Below are 23869 nucleotides of genomic sequence, written 5' to 3' on the forward strand. Positions count from 1 at the left end.
ATGTGTCTAGATGAAGAGCATAAATACATACATATTCAGTCTTCTACCAAGCAACATTTAGGGACCTGAATATTATACAATTACACTTGTGACATGCAGTTTATTCAGCACACTTGTTACTAGTATGTTAATTTAAAATTACATCCATAATTATGGTATAGATTCAGTTGTTATGCCAGTAGCCTTATTGTCACTTCATATAATATGTTTCAATAAACAGGACCATTCTTTTTATGAAGCTAAAAAGAAAAATGCTGTATACGTTCTTTTTTGAATATAGGACTTGAAGAGGTCTCCTGGGCTATTGAGTCCAGTCCCCTGCATTTGCAAGCAGTTTTGAACTGAAGGAATCCCCAAAATCAACCCTTCAAACCCTTACGTATCAACCAGGAACAGCATACGTTTCTGATCAAATTCTGCACCACACTAGATTGATTTGAAAGGAACCTGCCACATTGTTTTTAATCTCAAGATAAGTTTTATTTTTTAAATGGTATTACAAAACAAATATGGAAATATTTTATTTCCATATATGTTGGGTTTTTAAATTCCAGTGCAAACAGATTTTTCTCTCCTTCAAAATTTCTTCTGTTGTTTGCACTCCGAAGGTTACTTTGTATTGTATTGTATTATATTGTATTGGTAGAGAAGATCAATGAAAATGTTTGACATATTCTGATCACTTGCATTTTTCTGAAGTAAACTATAAACAACATTAATGACAAAAAAGAAGATATTTTAAAATTTTCAATTTTTGATTTTTGGAGAATTAATGTGTGTAAATCTACCGCGTCCGGTGTTTCTAATCTAAGCAGCACAATTATAACATTTAAATATGTTTACATTTAATGCAGTTGTAATTTATATTTAATAAAAAAATATGTTTAAATATAGTAGTTAGAAATTGCTAGTTGTTCTAACTTTAATTTTTAAGATCCAAAAATGCATTCAAACTGGCAGCCAATTGACCTTCTGCTCAGATGTAGTTATTATGGCTCTTCATACCTTCCAAAGTAGTGATAATGTGGATTCTGTCCATGCTGCACTAAACAGTTTTAGCTTCTTAACTCTTGATTCTTCTTGCGTTTAGTCAAGGAGGAAGAAGGGACCAGGGATTAGGGTTTAAATAAATCCAGAGCTCAGGGTGAAGATGTTGCTGATACTGTCAGTTTCCTGGAAGTTAACTCAATAGATCGTTTTCTTTCTATATGCAAAATGCTGAATGGTTAACCAAATTTGACATAGTTTAAATTTATTCTTGTTGTTGTATTTTTAATGATTGTTTGTTGTTTAAAAAATGAGAAAATATTACAGAATAGTGCTTACAAACAGGGAAAGTTGAACAAAATTGATTCATTGATGTAAAGCAGCGGTTCCCAAATTCAAGCAGATTGCACACCACCTATTTAAAATGTTACAACCTTAAGTACCACCAGCACATTTTTATCATCTAAAGTAACTATAATAAATCTGTTAATGTGTAACACTGACAGGTTGTCTGTGTACTACTGGTGGTACCCGTACCACAGATTGGGACCCGCCGATGTAAGGTATTCTATAATGTACATAATAAAATGGAACTTTGTACAGAAACGTTAACATTATTATAGAAACTAGGGCATTTTGAATGGGGGGGGCACTACTGATAATGTTAGAAAACTCGTAGGTTCGAAACTACTCATTTTGTAGCAAGTTCTGATCCTTGCTTCTCAGACGGCTTATGCACATCAGGTAAAGTGCACCAATAGCATTGGAAGGAGGTGCTGGAATCCATGACTTTTCTAGCGGGAGTGCCTTTTTCACTGGGCTACTGAGCCAGTCTCCCTCTTCCTTGTCCTCTGGCTCTGCAACTTTCATTCCTTTTTGTATAGTGACCCAGGTTCAGTAGAAGAGGTAGATTGTGCCCTAAGCCCATCTTAAATGATAGCCTGGTGGTTGGGGCACTCCTGAGAAGTGCATGGTGTGGGTTGGAGCCCCCTCGGGTATGAGGAGGATGTAGAACTCCGACATTCTGCTTCGTGAGGCGCTGCCATTTTGTCTTAAAAGAAAAGAGCCAGGCAGGCAGTCACCTGTACTCAGAAGGCTGGCAGTCGACACACCTAAATCTAAGGGGGAGAGGAAGTTTTAGGCTGCAAATTGCAGCCCCACCTTAGGTGCTTTACTGCTGTTTGAAGTAGGAAGATAGGTACTATTTAAGATGCGTCTATTTTCACTACTTCCTATTGACTGGCTTAGGTGTCCCTCCTCAGCATATTGAGCATTGTGATTCCCAATCCTAGAAAACTTGAGTTTCTCCATATAATACCAGGGATTGTGGGCACCAAACTCAGGTGCTTGTCTTGGGGAATGGAATTCACAGCCCTGAGATTTGAGCATCCCCACATCTAAGTCTCTTTGTGAATTTTACCTGCTGATGCATGGAGCCAGTATCAGATGGAAATGAAACTCGGGACTTCTTGCTCGTTAGCCGTACAGTCGGACCACTCCTTCCTTAGTATCTTTCACCTGAAATAAACATTTGGGATGTGAGCGATGTTCTAACTCGCAGTAAAACTTTGCATCTGGATGTTTAAACGCTTAGGTCTTATAAAAAATAAAGTGCAGTGCCTGTTTTTTAAGTGTTTTTTTTTTAAATGTGTGGATTCAGTATTTAATAGCAATATTTAATATTTACAATCCATAGTCCAACTTTTACTCTACAGAGTTTTCAGTATGGGCTTCAGTGTGCTTGACCATTTTCCTTTCAGGAATATGGTTAATGACATGTTTTTATACTTTTGAGATTAAGATGAATGCACTTTTGAGAAATGGGTGTGCAGGAGATCCAAGCTGATTTTGTCCTACCACTCCCCTCCCAATATATAAATGACAGACAGAGCCTAGATAGCTACTGTTTTCATTATTGAGATATGTGATACCACGCCTAATTTAAACACAAAATGTTTGGGTATTAACTGATTCAAAAGGGTTATCTTCAGCTGAAAGGTGGATCACCATGACCTTTAGGAATTAATACTGGAAAAGGGCATGTGTATAAATGTTTTAATAGCATTTTTAATTAAACAAATTTAAGAGGTTTATTCTTGAGTGGTGCCCAGAAATGTTGTAAAATAACTCTACCTAGGAAGAAAGGACAGATTCAAGGTTTTCCCTGTACTAACTTAAACGGTTACACCACTTCAGAAATAACAGTTGTGAAGTCGTCTTTGTTTTGTGACTTGGTTTTCTGTCAACTATTTTAGTGTGTACTCATTCTTCTGTGGTACTTATCACTGCAGTGACCTGAGCACCTTCCAGTAGTGCTAGGAGTTTATAAATGATAAGCATTGTACCTACCATCTATCGGACATTCTCTCATTCTCTTTCTAAGAAGAAAAATGTGTAAAGTAGAATGCATTGTTTTGAAATCTTTTTCCAGTAACACACCCACACATTGTATGCTCCTGTATCTTTAGGTCAAGAATGCAAGGTCACAGAAGTATGAATTTCACTTGGAGCAAAAGGTGATGAAACTTGTGTTGGTGCTTAGTTCCTGTAAGAGTTCAAATCTGCAATCTTGGATAGGCTATCTCTCTCCTGATCTTGATGTTTTCTTTTAGAAAACATGGCAATTTGAGTAACAATAAAATGTTACAGTTTTTCAGTTTGTACCAGGATATTATAATTGTTACTTTTACTTTCCAGATGGTTATTCCAATTTTTCCTTTAGTTAATGTTTCTCTTCAATATAAAAGTACTTTTTAAAAAGAGGGCTGTTATTGATTTATTTTTAATGAGGGATATTACGCTATCATTTTAATGTCCTCAGACTTTGTTAGGCAACCTAACTGCTTTATATTTTGGTGATTAGTGATTGTCTTGGGCTGCAAAAAGGCACTTTTCATTCTCTCCTACTCCATTACATTTCTGGGCCTGAAGTTTAAGGATTTTTTTATATCCTTAAGTTTTAAGATATAGGAGCTTGAATAGAAAGAATGGTAAATAGCAACTTGTGAAAAAGCTATAGGCTCTACGTGGTCTCACAAGCACATGAGCAAAAGAAGGACCTTTTGTTTTTAGTGCACAGTTAAGGCGGCAAAAACTAGCACTGTTAATAAGACTGCTTTCATATTACTATATTGCTCTTTGGTTAATCATATAGCATGGAAAGGAAATTAATTAAAACGTGTCTGTGTATTATACACATGCTAAACAGATCCCCCCGCTTTTTAATGACCTGTTTAAATATAAGAATATGTTTGCCATTACCAGGAATGCTACAAAGATCTCCATGTCTCTTCATTGGTTTTACTTTGCCTTCATAATCATTATTTCCAGTTACTTATTTTCTATGTTTAATACCCAAATCTTCCATTTTATCACTTCTTTTAAGAAATGGGCTTTTTGAGAAATGGACCCACAAGGGTTTCTTCTTAAAAATGTGTTACCTAGCTGAGCTGAATTTTGGGTGTCCTGTCTGTATATAGTCCAACTAAGCAAACTGACTTGTTTGTGTGGGTTTTTTTTTACCTGATGGAATAAAGGCTTTCATTAACATTGAGATATTTTTAAGGGATATTCCTGAAGCAATTAGGAACATTTTAATCATATATGAAGTTACCTCAAGAAGTTGGGCTGTTCAGTATTTTGGAGTCCTCAAAATGTTGTATAATATTAAAATAGAACTAAATTTGTATGTAGGAAAACTACAGCAAGTAAAACAGAATCCACAACTTTGAAGTTTTAATAACGAGGAGAAGTCCCAATCGGGGGGAGCAACTGTTGTGTTTTTCTGATTCTTCCTCACTTCCTGCCCCCACTCCAGAAATGTAATTTAAAGAGTGCTTATTGGTTCCTAGTTGTGGTGACAGGTTTTTAGGTAAACTACAGGACCAGCTAGACTGATAGTCTCAATTCATTTTATATAATCCTGATCCCTGCATTTTGTAAACAAAATGAAAAAAGATCTCTAAGGTCACTCTAGACTAAGATCCCTCCTTGCCTGATTTCAGGAAAAACACCATTAAGCCAAGGGGACAACTTGTTTCATTTCCTGGTAAAATACTGTTTTGAGTAAGATTTGCAGCAAGTTTAATGAAAAATGGAAAAACTGTCAGCAGGTTAATAAAGCACTAGATTCCTTAATCTTCCTATCTGAACTGGACTTTTAATTAAGGGCCAAGACTTAATAAAATCCATCCTTGAATCAAAAAGGAGGCTTCATATGTATGTATATGTGCGCATTTAGCACGTAAGTCTACTTACATTCTGACATGGAGGAGCAGAAAAGGTCCAGTGCATGGGAACTGAGAGTTTACAAAATCTTGGCCTTAAATTTAGATTGGTAAACTAACTTACAGTGCAGATGCAGAAAAAATTAATTTCTGTTTGCCTCTTTTATATGATTTTACTTGATCCAGTATGAGTGGTTGACAGGTGGAGGCTGGGGAAAAGCTGGAAACCCTGTCTTGGCATGAGTTCTTTGAATCAGTCTAGTTACTGATATTCTGGGATCTATCTGTTTAACCAGTTAGGGGTGTATTCCTAGTTCCTTGGCACAAAAGCAAGCAACTCTTATTCAGACTCCTTACTTTGCAGCAAAAAGTGTTGGATTGAGCAACTGATAGTTTTAAAATATGCTAGTGTAATATTAAATTTTGTGGCCTAGGTTAATTTATTCCATCCTTTTAGCTGAAGGTGAATTGAAAACATTTTGAATAGTTTTTTCCTTGATGGTATTATAATTAACTTAAATTTGCTGTTGACAACAAGTGTCAGATTTGACAGGTGGTGTTGGGTGAGGATCACCAGCAACAGCACAGGTACTTAGTGAGGCTTGAATAGCACAGCCTCGCAACTGGTTTTCCTGTGGTCAGCGTTATCATTATAAAACAGGATATGTACATTTGGCAAAGAGATTTATTGTACTTTTTTGTTTTGTATTCATTGTTATATTGTGATGGAAGACATGGTGTTTGCTAAGAAATAGCCTGAGAAGATAGTCTTTTATAGGTCAAGTTTTACTGGTTTCCTTGTTTGTAACATCTTATCTTGATGTTTTGTCGTGATCCTTTATTTTGCCCATTGGACCCTCTCCCATTTGATAAATACAGATACTCATCTTCCTGTAGTAAAAAAATGAGTTGATAACATGTTTTTAAATCGTAGCAGCTTTTAACATCTATGTATACCTGGAGTCTACTGCATATATTAAAGGGAAGTAGAAGCCTTTGCACTGTTTGCTTTATCTTGGCTTGATGCCAGAACATAAATGTTATCTTGGTTTCTGCTTGCATCATTTGCCAAGACTGTTGTATCATTACTGCACATAGATATACTAATCCAGAGGGCTCCATATATATTGTAATTTTTTTGGGTTTTTTTGGTCTTCCTTTGGCGTGCTACAGATTGAATGTATTACAATGAAACTGATGTTGTTTGTATAGAATCCATTAAAAGAATAGACTATTGTAACATGAAAATTTGAGAGCAAGATGCATAAGTAGTTTTTAGATTCAGCTGCAAATATTTAACCGGGGGGCGGGAGGGGAATTGGTATCTTAATGCATTGCGCACCAGCTCATGAAAAATGCAGGTGCATTTCTTAATAGTAAATAATTGTATTTAACATTGTGATAATGGTTTTTTTGGTATTTAGTGGGGGAGAGGGCAAGGTTTGGCTTTACTTTTTGCTTTGTGGGCACATTCATGCTTTTACCATTATGTTAGCATACATTTGCTCTATGAAAATGTCAGAACAGTAAAATTAGGTCAGAGGATTTGATATCAACGTCATGTGTCATAATAATCCAGTGTTCTTGTTTTGCCTCCATTCCCTGTGGTTTTTTAATGTTATAAACAGTCTAAAGGAAATAAAATACAGAACCCAAATACAAAAAATAGCTTTAGGTATTTGCCATGTCCTATTTTCATGGTCTCTGAATGATGAGTTTGGGAATATACTGTAAGAAACAATCCTGCATTGGTTGGATGTTGGACTACTCTCCAATTTCCTATGCTGATCATGTAGTGTAATGGGCCAGACTATTCAATAGAAGGTTATGCAGGGAGTAGAAGTTTTTGAAGATACAAGGCTATGGTTTAAAAAGTACAACAGTTTCTAATTGGGGATGCTGAAAGTTTTTCTATCTTTTAAGTTATGCTTGTACTGTTTCCTAATTTTTTTTCTATTGGAAATTATTTGAAAAAATTATTGAAGTGAAGTTGAATCTTTCATAGCTTGCAGAAAGAGAGTTGTTTTTTTTGTGATTTCTTAGTTGGCCTAATAAAAGGTATCACCTCTGAACCAAAAGTTCTAGTTTTGCATTTTGTCATAGTTTCAAATACTGATTTTGATTTGTTTGCAGCCAAAAAGATGTAAATTATTTTTCTCCATTCTTTTTAGCCAACAAAGATGGGCATTTGCTAAATAATGTATCACCCTTCATCCATCTCCAGTCCTAGCAAAGATTAAATAAAATGTTAAAGAGACATCCTAAACTATAAACCTGTGTTGCTCAGAGAACTTGTAATCCACTATACAGCTGTACTACAGTTATCCCTTTCACTATCTGGTACACGCTCTTTTCTTCTGATTGCGTTCTCTCTTCCTTTCCTGTAACTCCAGCGATTTGCATAGTTTCTTTATAGCATGTCCTCTGTATGCATGAGTGTTTACTGCAGCCATAGCTTATATTTCCCAAAGGAAATGCATGTGTGACAGCTGTGACTCAAGTTTTCATTTGCTACCTGAAGAAGTTTCTTTATTTTGACTTTTTCAGGGTGGAGTGTGAAATCTGCATTCGTGGGTAACAAGATGTCCCACCCGTCTGAAACAAGAGTTTTCTGATTAAATTTTAGTCCTGTTCATAAACTAGGTGTTCCTTAATCCTAATTTCAGTATTCATGAGAAAAAATTTGCCCTTTTCCATATGAATACAAATACATGTATGCACCTTGTTTTCACTCTTCCTTTCTTTGGAAAGCCAGAGTAAATAAAAAGGTGTTTAGGCAAGAAGTCAGACCAGAACAGGTTTACTGCTTTACTTTCTAATGTAGCCTTAGATTCAAAACCTTCCCTGAAGATTTCAGCTTTGGAATTTTCCAAGAATTTACACTGTAGTTCTGAAACTGCTTAAGAAATCAGAGGAATATAGGACTTCAGGGGACAGGCTGAGTCATTAGTACCATCACAAGCTACCATGGCATACAGTCCCCATTCATAATCTTTTCAATTTCCGTTTTTTTTCTTCCAGTCTTTGTTTTTTAAAATTGAATGAGTAAATTGCAAACGTACATAGATATATAAATACATAAGAAAGGAAATTCACTCTTCATGCTTAAGCAGGAGGCAGGGCAGTGTGGCATCTTTAGGAACTCATTCATAGAGGCATACGTTGTTTTGGGTGACAGTTTATTCTCTCTGAATGAATTAGTTTCAGACTTCCATGGCTAACTACCTCCCTTTAACATTTAATCATAGAAAATTAGGGTTGGAAGGGACCTCAGGAGGTCATCTAGTCCAACCTCCCGCTCAAAGCAGGACCATCCCCAGCTAGATCATCCCAGCCAAGGTGAATTGTATTCAATTAAGGTGGAGTATAGATATAAGCTGACAAAAACACAAGCTCAAGCTATTGTTCATGACTTCATCTTTCACACTGTGTGCAGTATACCTCAGGTGAATTTGTGTGTGCACTTAAATTATTTAGAAGGCTTTGCTTCATTGTAAGTCAAAATAATTTAGGAACTTCAAGCCTTAATTACTTCTGAAAATAGAAGTTAGATTCCTTAGTCACCAAGAAGCTTTAAAAAAATTGACTTGCGCCAAATAATTGTTTATTTTACTGACCCTACAGTGCTTCCCACTGATGCGGATACACAACCAATTGTATTTTTTTTTCATTTAGTATAAATTATGAATGCATCTCAAAAGCTCATTCTGAATACAAGGTTTTTCAGCTATCATGAGTGAAGGACAGAATAATTATAAGAACTATGAATGCAGGCACAAGTCTGAGGGAGAGCAGTAGATGGCAGCTGTTTGAAGTAATGCCACAACTCAGACTTTTTCTTTGGATAATTTCATAGTATGGAAGGTGTTTAGATACCAAAGGCAGAATATAAATATCGAAGCAGAGAGAGAGAGAATAAGCAGCCTGATTTGATACTGAATTAAAGGATGTATTGTATTTCTATTGCCATTGAAATTTTTCACAGATTTCAGTGAGGCCAGAAAAAGTTTCTAACTCAGTAGATAAATTACCAATATAATTGTTATATTTATGTATCCCCAAATTATTCTGTGGACTTTCAGGGTTTTTTGTGGTTCTGTAGCAGTAAAATGACCACGTATCTGTTTGAATGTATCCAATTTTTATTATGTTTTGGGAAGCACAAGAAGTTATAAACATTAGAGGGTATGTGCTGAGAGAAGTGTCTTTAAAGCAGCTCATGCAATGTATATTGTTTTTAGTGTAGCCTGTCTAATGTCAGTGATAACAGCATGCTAGAAGAGAAATAAATTAAACTGATTCATATTCAGAATTTGACCATTATGATTTTAACCTCTTACATTTTACTTTCAGTTGATACTATATACTGCTATAAATCTACTATGTTGTATTTTTGTTTGTTTTTTACCATTGGAAAGCCCCTAGGGAGATTGTTTTTATTGCAGTTTTTTTGGCAGACTCTCTGAATTCTGCAAAATATTTCTGAAAATAGTCTTCTTTCTAACTAACTTTCCTATGGTTAATGCATTACAGAATTCAGATAGGGTTTGGTGCTAACAATTTTGAGTTTGTTAATTAACTTTTTGTTTCAAACTACAAAGTCATACTATTTATTCTTAAATGTATAGTCTAAATAGTAAACTTGTTTTACAAACTTGGTAATAGCCAATACTGCTTGTTTAAAACAAGGGGGGGGAAAAAAACAACCATCTAGTTCATCCTTGTCCTGGTTTAACGTGTGTGTAACAGTTATGTAAATGTTCTAAATTAAAGCAGGTTAGGTTGAATCATTGTTTACTGATATACCGGTAGTAGCCCAGGCTTGATCACTACTCATTTTTCAAATTGCAGTGCACGTGTACAGTTAAAGTGTTTAATATGCTAGCTTCCATAGCAAATATCTGTAAGTGAAGTGCTGTCAAGAAGTGCCACGTGCGCACTAAAAAAAAAAAATCTATTTACATCTTGAGGCTTACTGGTAAATCCCTTGTTTTTATAAAAGCCTTCCATATGTGAGTTTTGTTCTCTTACTTTGGGGATAGCAACACAAATGTATGAAGCCTGAGAGCCGAGGATATGAATATTCTCTGATAACCTAAATGATAAGCACCCCAAAAAGTACATAAAGCTGTGAACACCTTTTTTAACAGGCTTTGAAGACTGCAGACGAAGACACACATTCTAACCATTTAAGTATATTAAAAACATTAACACCAATGGAAAAGGCACAAGACTTACCAGAACAACCAGTAAGTACTTTTTTTTAATATTAAAAAATGATTGTGGAAAAAGAAGTTATTTCAGTTTCAGTTTCTCAGGTCAATTCTGTAACAGGTAATATGTCTCACTGCGTAGTTCTGGGAATGGAAATTGGTTTTGCTGTTAGTAATATAGGCTGTCCACTAGCCTTATTTAATATAATAAAAATGCTGATAATAAAATAAGTAGATGGGTATTTTTGAACTTTTGTCATATTTTGTTTTAAAATCTTTAAAACAAGGAGATATTTTTTAAACAAAGCAAAGATCTACCATAAAACTGATAGTTTCAAACTGTTTTTAAAAATGAAAAAAATGAAAAATTACTATTTATGGTGGCACTTCTGCAATGGTTACCCTTCACTTTATGCAGTTTGAATTATTTGAATTTACAGAATGTTAAAAATTGGTTACTGTAGTTATTATATTATATAATTATTTGAATGTCTTGAGTATTAAAAATAAGTTATAGTAAAGAGATATCTCTCAGTGATATATATTTGAAATGCTGTCATCTTATAAATTATTGATAATAGCATTTCACAGAAGTTTGCAGAAGGATAAATAGTAATGTGGAATAGAATGAAAACAGATGTTTTAATTTGATACAGGAATTAATAAATGTGTTGCACATAAATTTTGATGCATATTAATTCCTGTATCAGGTTCATGCGTAACATCATACTAGTTAAACATTTTTACCTTACATAAGCCAGTGACAATTTTATATTTGGAATTCAGTCAAGCTTTACCAACTGGATAGCTCAGAGAAAAATGTTATACAAGCTCTCTTTGTGCTTGAAAGCTTGTCTTAACATCTCACCCAGTCCAGTAAAAGAGAACCCTTACTTCTCTTTAGGATTGGCGATATTATCAAATGCATATCCCATGTATCAGACTATGTATTTGGCATCACAGGATGATACTGATATCCACATCTTTTTGGAATTCTAATTATACGGGTTATGAAAGCATCTGTGTTTATAACATTAGGTATGGGGGGAATTTTATTTTTTATAAATGCTTTTGAATTGGGGCATAAGCCAACTCCTAACTGATGGAAGGTTAGGAAGATACTCTCCGTAAGTGCAGGTTTATTCCATAAGTAACCATAGAAGATTTTCTGTAAAGAATCTCATAGTAGTCACTGTTAGAGATTAGAATGCAGAATTAGACCTACTATTATTCTAATCTAAAGTAGCATTTTTATATGCTTGTAAAATTTGTCATCAGAGGAAAGGGGAAACTAATAGAGAATCATAGAAAAGTAGGTCTGTAAGGGACCTCCATGTACTCCAACCCTCTGCCTGAGACAGGATCAACCCTGTAAATATAGTTAATGTCTGTTTTCATAGCCAACTTTTTTTTTAAATGTATTAATACCATTTAACAAAAAAAATGAAATCACTCTATTAGCTGTGAGCTTATATTGTTTACACTTGCTCCCCTGCCAGAATTAATTATTATTATATCTCAAAGTTACTCTTTTGTATATAAAAGTGAAAAGTAATGCATAAGTAATGTATGCTTATTTAAGGGCTTACTTCCACATAATTTTGGATGAGTGACGGGGAAAAATGAAGTTATTTAAGTCTGTCATTTGTTATCCTATGATGGCTGGGGTGGTGTGGGCACTAAGGCTCATGGTTGATGGCCCAGAGGTTGCAAATTCAAGTCCTTAGCAAAAGCAGTCATAGAATGGCCCTGTCAGATTCCAGCGAATCTGCAAATTCTGCTAAATACCTTGTCACACAAGGATGCAAAAAAAGGAAAGGAGCCGGATCACTATTCCTCCATGATGGAATAATGATGAGTGTTTGAAATATATAGGAATTGTCACTTATAAATGAGGCATGCTAGGATTGCCCACACCAAACATTCTGCCATAAAGGTTGCGTGTTGTATCCTGATACATGGCTTTAGTTGGTTCCCTCTTCGACTGTCCCTCTTCCCAGGTTCTAGTAAGAATTCATTTTTGCAGCAAGATGGTTTCCTGCTAGATTATATGAGTTTTTTCTATTCTCTCTTGTGTGGGATTCCCAGGGAAGGGGGTAAGACTGGGAGACCAGATAAAGAGAGGTATCTTTCAAAAGTCACTAGAAGCAACCCAAATAATCTTTTGTCATAAAAAGTAATTGCATTAGTTATCAGGATTATATTTTTCAAAAGCAGTCCTTTACTATGACCTGTTATCCTTAAAAAAATAATATAATTGCATGCAGCTGATCTGTAATATTCACTTGAAAAATCCTGCACAGCTGACAGTATATACATAGAATTTGTTTCAAGGTAGGTACAAACCTTCATAGCAATTTTACAAGGTTGCAATGTCTCAATTACTAAAAACATCTTACTGGCATAATCACCATTAAAAAGTACTTTTTCCTCCAGGAAAAATGCAATATTTATCATTATAATCAACCACATTGCGCCCTCCCTCGCATAGGAATCTCACACTATACCTTGGTCACCGAGAGGCTGATAAGCATTTTAAAAAGCTGCTTCTTCCAAGAGAGTCTTAAGGCATGTGTGGAGCAATGGGAAAAAAGAAGAAAAAAAGAAAGTGTGTGTCTGCTCTCTGTTTTTACAAGCACAGTAGTGAAAACTGGCTTTCAGCAAGCCAGTAGGGTTTGGGTGTTGGTTGCTGTGGCCTTATGGTCAAGAAAATGGATGGAGAAGCAGGGGATTTTGTGATATCTTTTATTGGACATCTCCATGGTTGGAGAGATGTTGAACAAGCTTTTGGGCACCGTATGCTCTTCTTCGGGTTAGCCTGAAGATGAAACATTTTGCTTTCATCAAGCAAACGTTCTCAGACATTCCAGAAACTTCTCTAACAATTATTAATAAGACATTGAAATATTGTCTAACTCTTGCTATAGAAGCCATCAAAGAAGCAAAATTTAAAGTAGCTTGAGCTTTCAGGGGGAGTGCAACCGAAATGGAGGGGAAAAAATGTGAGAACTGAAAAACTAAAAAACAAAAGACCATGAGTTTTCTGTATGCTATGGTGGTGTCTCCGATTTCATGAACCTTCTGGAAAATGACGTATCTAACTCTGTGAAGCCTATTGTTTATCAAGTGGTAGAGTTTCAGAACTACTTCTAAGACCATGAAGCTGCAAAATATCACACTAACTATAAGGGATTTATTATGACCCAACTGCAAAGATAGACAAGGTGGAACAGCCAAGTGGCATACCTTCAGTATTTTCTGAAAAACAATATTTTCATGGAAATTGTAGATGAACAAGAGAGTGGTGTTTTATAGAACCGTAGAAAACTAGAGCTGGAAGGGACTTCCAGATGTCATCTAGTCCAACCCCCCTGCCTGAGGCAGGAAGATTCATATCCAAAACCATTGTCTAACCTATTAGCAAAACTACATAGTTAACCCTGATACATCCAAAAGAAATAACAGCTTAATCTGCCAGAGGTAAAGCGGGAGGACCACAGCACCCAATGTCCTGTTGCTGCAAACATTGTTAAAATTTACTCAAGGGCTGTGTCCAGACGAGCGTGGCTGTGTGGTATGCAGCGCAGCAGACATTTCTGTGGCACCACATACCATGTGTTCAGTTGTTCTCTGCGCTGCAAGGAAGCAGCATGGAGGAGTTTTTTGACTCCTAGATATCCAGGGGTCAAAAAGATCCATAGGAAAAAAAAGCAGAGTGGGGCACATAGCGGTAGTGTGCACCGCCCAAAACCAGCGCCTAACCAGCCAGAGCCACACTCTGCTGCTGGCCAGGCTCCACACAGTAGGAGCAACACAGCTGCAGCCCTAGGAGGCCCCAGGTAAGGCTGTTGGGGCCAACCCAGTGTTGGCCTCAGCCACCCGTACCCCACTCGGGGTAACTTGGTCGTGCACCAGAGCTCATGTAGCACAGGCATTCACTGGGGACACAAGGTGCACCACTGCTAGTTGTCCCTAGGGAACCAAATGTCTACGCATGTCTAGATTCAGCCAAGTCCTCCAAGGAAAGGACCACTCATCCCCAACCGCATAGGAAGGCAAAACACCTGACAGCCTGTACCAGGGTGACCATGGGGTAAAATTCCTTCCTTGCCCCACATATGGTGATCATTGTGACCCTGAGTGGAGGGACAAGATCTAACCAGGAACTTTCAGACTTAAGTCCTAGCAGGAGCATTGGCACATACCAGTGCTTCTAAAAAGCACAGTATTGAAAGCCCAGCAAGTTATTCTGACCCTATGGAAGCATGAGAGGAATGGCAAGAAATCCACGTGGCTACACAAGGGGCTTCTAAAATGCCTCGAATACTAAAGGAAAGCTTACACGCAATGGAAAGGTGCTTTACTTTCAGCTCAACATGCCCCCCTGTCTTAGGATGAACGACTGGGTTCAGAAGATTTTCTGTGCCTGAACAAAGGATGTACTCATGGTTGTTTTCACTCTTGCAAATCTTTATTTAAGGATACGCGCAGAGGCAGACGATAGAACAGAGCAGAGAGGACGGTCACTTCACATCGGCCTTAGGTGGCAGCTGCCACCCCGCATGGTTCTCTTGGCCCCGGAGTGTCTTGATTCTGGGGATGCGATAGCCTGCGCCAGGGCTCTGCGCAAGTCAGAACTCTTGCTAGAGCAGAGGAACTCCTCGTAGCTTAAGAATGTACAGCTTATATAGTCTGGAGAAACATTGTTACTTCGAGCTAAGGATTTGGTTATTTCAAGCTAGGAATTTGGGGATGAGTCTTGATTTAACACTCTTGGTGTTTACTACATTCTACTGTATTACCACATTCTACTATCTAGGTTCATGGTTCGGTCATGCTCACAGAGCAGGAGGCTACGTGCTGCTTCACTGGTCTACTATGGAATCAGCGTGCAAAATCTTTGCTATTAACAAAGCTCTTACTATTACACCCACACACTGAGTGCAGTGCATGCCCAGAAAAGAAGCTGTGTCCGTTTTCTGCTATTAGATAAAAGCACCAAAAAGCCCCGCTGAACACGTAATCTGTCCAGATGTTGGGTGAGCCAGATCAAAGTGACGTGGCTCCTGTTCTAGTGAGGTCCCATGTTTTCCCTATGCCTGCCAGCAGCCCTAATAAGGAAGGGAAGGGGACAAGCTGGGGGGTGAGATAACAAGAGATAGAGCTTTGCTGGGTCTGAATGAATTCAGATCAGCAGATTCTAATGAACTTCATCCCAGAGTACTGAAGGAACTGGCACATGATATCTTGGAAACTTTGGCAATAATATTTATAAAGATATGGGAGACTGGTGAGGTATCAGAGGACTGGACAAGGACCAACATAGTGCCCGTCTTTAAAATAAGGTAGAAAGGAAGACCTAGGGAACTACAGCCTGGTTAGTATTACCTCACTACCCAACAAGTTATTGGAGCATGACCTAAGGAAATTCATTTGCAGATATGTGGAGAAGTAAAGACTGATCGCAAGTAGTCAGCATAGGTACACTAAAAATAAATTGTGCCAAACTGGATCTCTTTCTTCAAAGAAACAACTAGCTGAGTCGATGAAGAGTCATAGTGGACATAGTATATCTGGACATCAGTAAGGGGTTCCACATGATCATCACATGAACAAAATGGAGAAATGTGGGCTGGACAGGACTGCTACAAGGTACATAGACAACTGGATCAATAGCAAAAAGCAAAGGGTAATTATAAATGGATCTGTGTCAGAACATCCAGAGGTTTCAAGTGGAGTCCCACAAGGGTCTGTCCTGGGCCCAGTGCTGTGCAATATGTTTTTCAATTATTATTTGCTTTTTGAGCACATTTGCACGTGACATGAAACTGGGAAGTATGACGAACATGGTACAGGACAGGAGCACAATTCAGAAGGACCTTTATAGACTGGGAAGCTGGGCTAGAGCCAACAGGATAAAGTTCAGTGCTGGCAAATGCAAGGTGCTACATCTTTGGAACAATAATCCAAAACACAGATACAAAATAGGTGACAACTGGCTAGATGGCAGCACTACAGTAAAGGATGTGGAAGTCTTGGATGAACAGACTCAATGAGTGCAGTGATATAGCTGCCCAAAAAGCAAATACAGTTTTGGGCTGCATCAATAAGTGTTAGGTGTAAGGCATGGGAGGTGGTAGTGCTTCTGTACTTGGCATTGGTTAGGCTTCATTTAGTATATTGTGTGGAGTTTTGGGCTCCACATTTTTAAAAGAATGTGGAAAATTTGGAGAGGTTCCAGAAGTGGGCAAGAAAAATGATAAAGGACTTGGAAAGTAAGCCACGTGAGGTGAGGTTGAAAGAAATAGGCAAGTTCAGCTTGTGGGAAAAAGCACTTAAGAGTGGACATGATAGCAGCTATTAAGTATCTCAAGGGCTGCCATAAAGAAGAGGGAGACCACCTTTTTGCTCTCTTACTGTGGAGAGTAAGATATAGACTTGAAGTTGCAGTAAAGTTTTGACTGGATATTGGAAGAACTTCGCCGTTAGAACAGTGAGGCAGTGGGATAGACTGCCTAGGGAAGTTGTGGATGCTTATCACTGAAGGTGTTTAAGAGGAGGTTGGATTAGTATTGGTCAGGGATGATCTGGGAATAGGTATGTCTATGCTATGGTGTTGGTATTTCCTGTGCTTCTGGGCTTTGCTTGCCACACTGGGCTGGGAAGGATTTATTTTTCCCCTCCTGTTGCCACATGCATCTGTAGAAGGAGGCATACAGATCTTGAGAGATCCTTCTTCCTTGGATTTTTTTCAAGCAAATTGTAGCAACCCAGTGACCAGTGTCTTGTTACTGTGTAGTGTCCCTCTGCTTTACCTGTGGCAGGTAAGGTTGCTATGCATTGTAGTGGTGCATCAGGCTTGATTTAGTAGTTTTAGTAATAGGTTAGGCAAGGTGTGGCATGGAATGATTGGGATAAGGATGATTCCACTATCATCCTTAGTGGGACTAGATGCCTTCTAGAAGTCCCTTCCAGCCCTGATTTTTTTTTCTATGATTCATACCCCATCACCAAGTTCCCACTTGCCTAACCAAACTCCTATACACTAAATTGCTATGGCTTGTAGGGTGCCACCTGGAATAGTGTACATATACTGTAAACCTTTATTCCTGTGCTCAAGGCCAGAGGCATCGAGAATTCCTCCAGAGTAGTGGTTGGTAATGTTTCTGGCAGCAGTATGTAATGGCCCAGCTTGGGCCCAAGGTGGGCAACTGCTAACATTTAGTTCCTGCTGCTGCTTCTTTCCACTGCCTGGGTGTGATGTAGCATGGGCGAAGCTCCCCTATGTCTGGCTACCCAACTGCAGTGTGGGCCAGGCAACAACTTCACCCCCAAATGTTGCTGAGGCTTTCTCACAGCCAAACAGTTCTGGATCCATTGACTCCACTGGCTGTAGTTTGCTGTCCCTTACTCTAGGGCTGGGGTATCAAAGACATGGCCCACAGGCCAGATTCGGCCCATGGCACTATATCATCCAGTCCATGTTGCTGCCTGTAGATCTCAGACTGGCTCTGTATGCCACATGCAACACATGCAACTCCAGTCCCACGCTGTGTGGAGCTGCAAATGCAGCTGCCAGAAAACAGCATACTTTTTTGGGACTTGTTCTCCAAAGACTTTGTGGTTTCAATAATATTTTTAAGCGACTAAAATACAAACATCTTTCAGTTTCTTGTTGATTTAAAATTAATTGGATTTAAATCACTCTATCTTGCTAGCCAAACACTGAATAAAGAATCTGGATATTTTAAGCTGAATGAGATAGACAAAGATGGCTGTAGCTGTATATGAGAATTCATTTGCCAACATCCTAACCTGCAGATACCAGACGGAAGCAGACAAAAGACTACACAACCCTTTGTTTCTTCTCTGCTGAGTATTCAAAGAGCCACCTTATCTATGACGTACAGATGGACCATTATTCCTCATGGGCAAGAGCCACAAATGTGAGGCGGCTAATAGTACCGGCATAATACAAGGGTCTTGCATACATTTCAGGATTACTGCTACCTTAATGATGGTGGCAGAGTTATAGTGGCAGAATCCTGTGACACAGATGCAGTGTATACCAGCAGAAAGAGTTTTTCTGCTGCCAGAATTACATCAGTTGCATGAATGCAGAAATACCTTTTACCAGCAGAACTGTGTCCACCTCAGATCTTTTTTTTTTTTTGTATAGCTACATATATAAGGCATGGTGTTTTCTCATCCTTAGTCCATTTAGCTATATTGGCAGAACTTTGTATTGCAGACAGAGCCTTAGTATTCTGTTGTTTGGGATGATCTTTGAATGAAGTGTTTGTTTGTTACAAAACTAGGTTCAGGTACTGATAAAGAGTTATAAAGTCTGTTAAATTACCCCTAATATATCAAAGAAGTTGTATTGATGATGATGATGGAGTGAGTGTCACCACACTCGTATGTTGGAAGCATAAAGGCCAGAAAGCCAGCAACAGGTAGAATGGCCAATGTCACTAAAGACTTTGAACACCTGAAGGATGTGCGGTAAGGGCATTTGTAGATAACGTGGTTGGATGCCTAAGTTTGAGCTCCACAGCTGCAGCCAGCATTGTTGGAGAGGCCCCAAAACCGCGTGCTTGCCTTAAACCTTCCAACACCTGTTCTGAGATGTTAATGAACTTGTATTCATGTGTGCTAAAGGACCTTTGTTGTAAACTGTCTTTAGCTTTTCTTTAAAAATGAAATGTCATTTCATGTACTATTTATGTATCTGACTACTGTGCACAGTATTCTAAATTAAGCCACTACCAATTGTAGGCAGATGTTGGGAGAGGACCATTCTTAGCAGAGCTCTAGAAGCAGCTTCAACATAAGAACTTAAGTAATGCCTTATTAGAAGGGATCCTGGTTTTCCTTGATTGAAACCCCCCACAAATTCTATGATAAAAAATCACAAATTCTCTGATTAAAACCCCCAAAATCCTCAGTTAAAAAGAAACACTACTATATACATCAGAGAGAAAGAGATCAGTTGAACACAATGCTTTATTGACATATTTACCATTTCAAAGCTATTTGGAAGCTTACCATGCCTAAATCACTATAGCAAAAAAATTCCAAGTACCTACAAATTTTGGGTTTTTTTATCATGGAAAATCAGAACTACCCCTGCCCCCTTTGCTCACCAGGACACAAATCCAGGCCCCTCACTCCCCACCCATGGCCCCCAGGCCCTGCTGCTGCCCCTTGCCCCCCACCCAGAGGGGGGACCCAGCTGGCAGGGCTGTGGGCCAGGGACCCAAGTCTGCAGCCCTCTGCAGCAACCGCCAAGCCCCTGCTGCTATCTACAGGAGGTTGCTGTGGCCTGAGAGGGGAGTCCAGCTCCCCCTCCCCAACAGGTGGCATGGTCAGAGGAGCCCATGGGGGGGTGGGTGCAGGTTGCCCACTGTGGGTTTGGGCAGGGGGGGCAACTCCTTGCTGCCATGCACACTCCAGGGGGTGTATGGGGGGGCACATGCCCCCCAGATCTATGCATGGGGCAGGGGCTCCTTGCCCTGCTGCCCTCCCCTGGGACTTCCATGGCCCAGTGGGTGAGACCCACTTTTTAATTAGAGCGGCTCCAAGAGCTGCTCTAATTAAAGTGCCTGGAGCATCAAGTGTATGAGCTCCCCCGCCACCATTTTTCATGGTGGGGACACTGATACGCTTGACTGTGGAGTCCGCTGGAATATGCTAATTACCATGCTGTAATTACTGAGCATTGGAGCAGCCTCACTGCACATCTGTAGGTACCTGGCAGTCCTTTTCCTGCTTTGCCTGTGACATTGTGGGTGCTTTTGATGTCTTTAGACAATACGCCTTGTAGTTGATTGTGTAGTTTTAGAAATAGATGAGACAAGGAATTATATGGGATAGTTTAGATAGGGATGATCCTGTCTGGAGTAGGCTGTTGAACTAGATGACCTCTAGAGGTCCCCTTAAGCCCTATTTTTCTATAAATTATGGATAAATTAAAAGTGTCTTTGAACGTTTTTACCTTTGCAGGTGAAAAAAGTAAAGATGCAGGAATCTGGAGAGCAAAGTTTAAGGTATGTAATACAGAATTTGATTTCTGTATAGAAAAACTGTCTGTTTCCCGTTTTTATTGTTGGTTTCAACTGAGAAAATATGTTACTATGAGAAACATATACAAGACCAGGATGCTTATCTTTCTTTTGGTAATTAATGTACCATAATTTTCAGACAAATCTATTTTAAACAAAAATATCTCCTTTAGAAACTAAGTTTAATTTTTTTTAAATAGAAATGCAAAATGTTGCTGAAAACAGCAACATTGAGAATGGGTGCATAAAATGCAAACTGTATCCACTTATTTTGTTTATAATATTTAATTCTAGTGATTTAGTTTTAATACGCTTCATGGAGCAGTCTTGGGGTAAAATGATTCACATGTAGCACACAAACATATTCATACAAAACTTACAAAGCATTTGAACTGAGAGTATTAACAAGATTCTCTGGATTATTTTGGAATATTACATATTACTCAAATAGGATAGGATCATAATTTAAAATAAATGTATTGTACAGTTTTTGTTGAGTAGCTGTTTTCAAATATGTGTCTTTATTTTGAATTGCATTTAATCTTTACTACATTTACAGAGAAGCATAACTTTGAAGGCTTTTCTGGAAGGTATTTCATAAAGAAAAATTATTGAAATCTTGAAAACTAACTAGATGAAATTTTATGTTCTGTCTTAAATCATTATGTTAAATATAATATCTTTAAATAGTCAAATATTTGAACTATATTAAATGCAATGTTGCATTCCAGTGGAAAAGTTAGTCTTTGTTTCCTTGGTTTAATAATTCTTAAGAAGTGATGAACTCTTAATAGAGTAGCATTATGAAACCCTTAGTAGAATAGTGCTATGCCTTTTCTAAAGATCCAGTTAAATACAGAAAGATAAATTGTGTCCCTTTGATTCTTCACATTTGCATATTACAGTTAAGTTTATATTAGACGTTTCTGTTTTATGACAAGTGTCTTATTTTGAGAGTAAGACCAATTAGTGAGCTAACCAATTTTTAAAGTTGTGAGAAGTTGATGTTTGCATAAAAACCCTCAAGAACTGACTCCAAAATCCATATGTTGGTATATGCAAAACAGGAGGATGCAGAGGTAGTTTCCATGAGCACGTATTGTGCCTTTGTGCACTAAGATGAAAAGTAATTGATTGAAATTTCTGGTGATATAAATGCAAAGTTTACTAATATTGTTGGTTTACATGCATGTTCTTCCTTTCAGTCAGGTGAGCAATACAGAAGTCAGTGATCAGAAATCTGAATCTTCAAGCCTTGATCCCAACCTTCCCATGTCAAGTGAAAGTAAGTGTTGTCCTTTGTTATGACCTGATCATTCCCTTCTTTGTGTTTCTCCCTGCATTTCCACTACAGCAAATACAAGGTTCTTGTTTTGCCCTTCATATTCTTTCATTGTTTTTCCCTACTTTTCCTTTCAAATCTAAGAAAGTGTTGTAAGAACAAACCCTAATTTTAGTCCACATACCCCATTATGTGAAAAGTCACCATCAGAATTTACAAAGCTGGGACCACAGTCTCCTAAATTCCTGTTAAAAACCCTATGGTTGATGTGATGCCTATGAGACACTCTGGTTTTGGTTAGGCTGGTGCCTAATTGTGGCTACCAATACACTCATTTTTATAATGACCTCATTGTCTCATACCACACACTCTCAAATAAGACAGGCACCTTATTTTGGGAAGGCAAAATGAAGTGAAAAAAGATTCTTTCAGTCATTGCTGACAGCTGACCATAGGGAGCAGTTCACTTGCCTTCGGCCTGCTCACTGATTGTTTCAGGCAGAAACTAGTTTCAGCCCTTTCAAAGCCACTGCCAAATGGGCAGCAGTTTTTGGCTGCTATTCAGCCAAAAGCTGTTGTGCATTTGGCAGCTCTGAGAGGATTAAGAACAGGACTCTGCCCCTGCTGAATGCTAGCTGGAGAAGAGAGAGAGAGAAGCAGAACCCTTGGAGCCATTACAGCCTCTCCATGCTTCTATTCTAGTGCAGAAATCAGATTCTCTGCTTATGACACACACCCCTGTTTTGAAAGGCTAATTTTTTGGAAAAGGTGCATGTGGTATGCAAGTAAGTACAGTGTAGTGTCTTTCCCACTTTTCTCAAATTATCCATTTATTTTCTGTTGCATATTGTTTAAATCCTGTGTTGCAATTCCTCTATGGAGGGAACTGCATTATTCAGTAATGACCTACCTTACATGAACAAGAAACTTCTCTTCATTAAGTTGTCATTACTGCTGTACAAACTGTATGAGTTATATTATAATACACATTGCAAGAGCACAGTTAGTGTGAGGCCTACCAAAACTTTACAGAAAAAGAATCTTTTAGAATTCCCTGTGAGAACGAAAGTATTGCACCTATTTTACAAACTGGGAAATTGAAACCTAGAATAAACAACTTTCAGATTAGTGGCAGAGATTGTCTGGAAGATGCACTCCACTGCCCATATATGAGGGGATGGTAGTACTTAATGTTTTTAATGTACAGGTGGCACTGCTTTTCAGCCCTATACACTGAGGGTTTCAGGACAGGAAAGGTGACAGATTTTTGTAGAGTTGTATTCTTAAAGTCTTTCAGGGTGGATACATTTCTAAAACCTGTGTTCCCCATTGTTGTCTTCACTTACAGCCTGCAAGATAGATATTCAGCAGTTTGCTATAGCTGGCCCTGCTATTCTGAAGCAAGGCAAACAGTATTAGCGAGGGGGTATCTTGTAGACGAATGGTTCTCAACCGTTTTAGACTCAAGGCACCTCTCGGAAAATGCCAGCTCTTAGTTTTCACTCCTTTGTTTTGACTATGAAACAATATTAGAGCAATTCTTCTGTTGTGAAGAACTCAGAAAGACCACAGCAGGTCAGAAAGTTTTTAACTTTATGGGTTCCTGTTTGAAAACTTTGGGTTTCATTTTTTGCACATCTCACAGTGCTAGAATTGCATGGCACCCTGCAGCACCCTTGAAAAGATGTCAAGGCACACAAGGATGTCATGAAACCCTGGTTGAAAATCAAGTTTATAGACTAACTCATTCAGAGTGGCATCTCTAAGTCTATAAGGTTAGTCTATATCAGTGATTCTCAACTTTTTTAGATGTAACGCACCACTCCCATAACTTTTGCAAACTGAACTGAATCCCATTTAAAAAAAAATATGTAATTATTATGCAGGACAGTGAGGGTGGGGTAAGGAGCAGTTGGGCAGGGATGAACTTTTGCTTACTTCCTTGCAGAGGTGTCCAACAGTGGAGGTGGGGAGTACCAGGCAGGGAGGAGCCTGTGCTTATCTTCTTATCCCCCTAACACCTGGCTTATCTTCTGACACCTCCAGGCACTCTGGTTGAGAATCCTTGGTCTGTATCATAATCTGTAAGATGTCACC

At 38.3% G+C, this 23869-nt stretch overlaps 1 protein-coding gene across 4 annotated transcripts in view; it reads left to right on the forward strand.

Moving 5' to 3' along the window:
* Positions 1-23869, forward strand: part of EYA3 (EYA transcriptional coactivator and phosphatase 3) — a 156631-nt gene that overhangs the window by 44072 nt on the left and 88690 nt on the right. For all 4 annotated transcript variants that reach the window (XM_019512107.1, XM_019512106.1, XM_019512109.1 and 1 more), the window contains exons 2-4: positions 10364-10462; positions 20432-20475; positions 21696-21775. In XM_019512107.1, the coding sequence (XP_019367652.1) occupies positions 10430-10462; positions 20432-20475; positions 21696-21775 (157 nt within the window). In that variant the 5' untranslated portion in view covers positions 10364-10429. The remainder of the gene's footprint in view (positions 1-10363; positions 10463-20431; positions 20476-21695; positions 21776-23869) is intronic.

Source organism: Gavialis gangeticus, unplaced genomic scaffold (assembly GCF_001723915.1).
Source record: "Gavialis gangeticus isolate Ggan-Ray unplaced genomic scaffold, GavGan_comp1, whole genome shotgun sequence".
NCBI classification, from domain to species: Eukaryota; Metazoa; Chordata; order Crocodylia; family Gavialidae; genus Gavialis; species Gavialis gangeticus.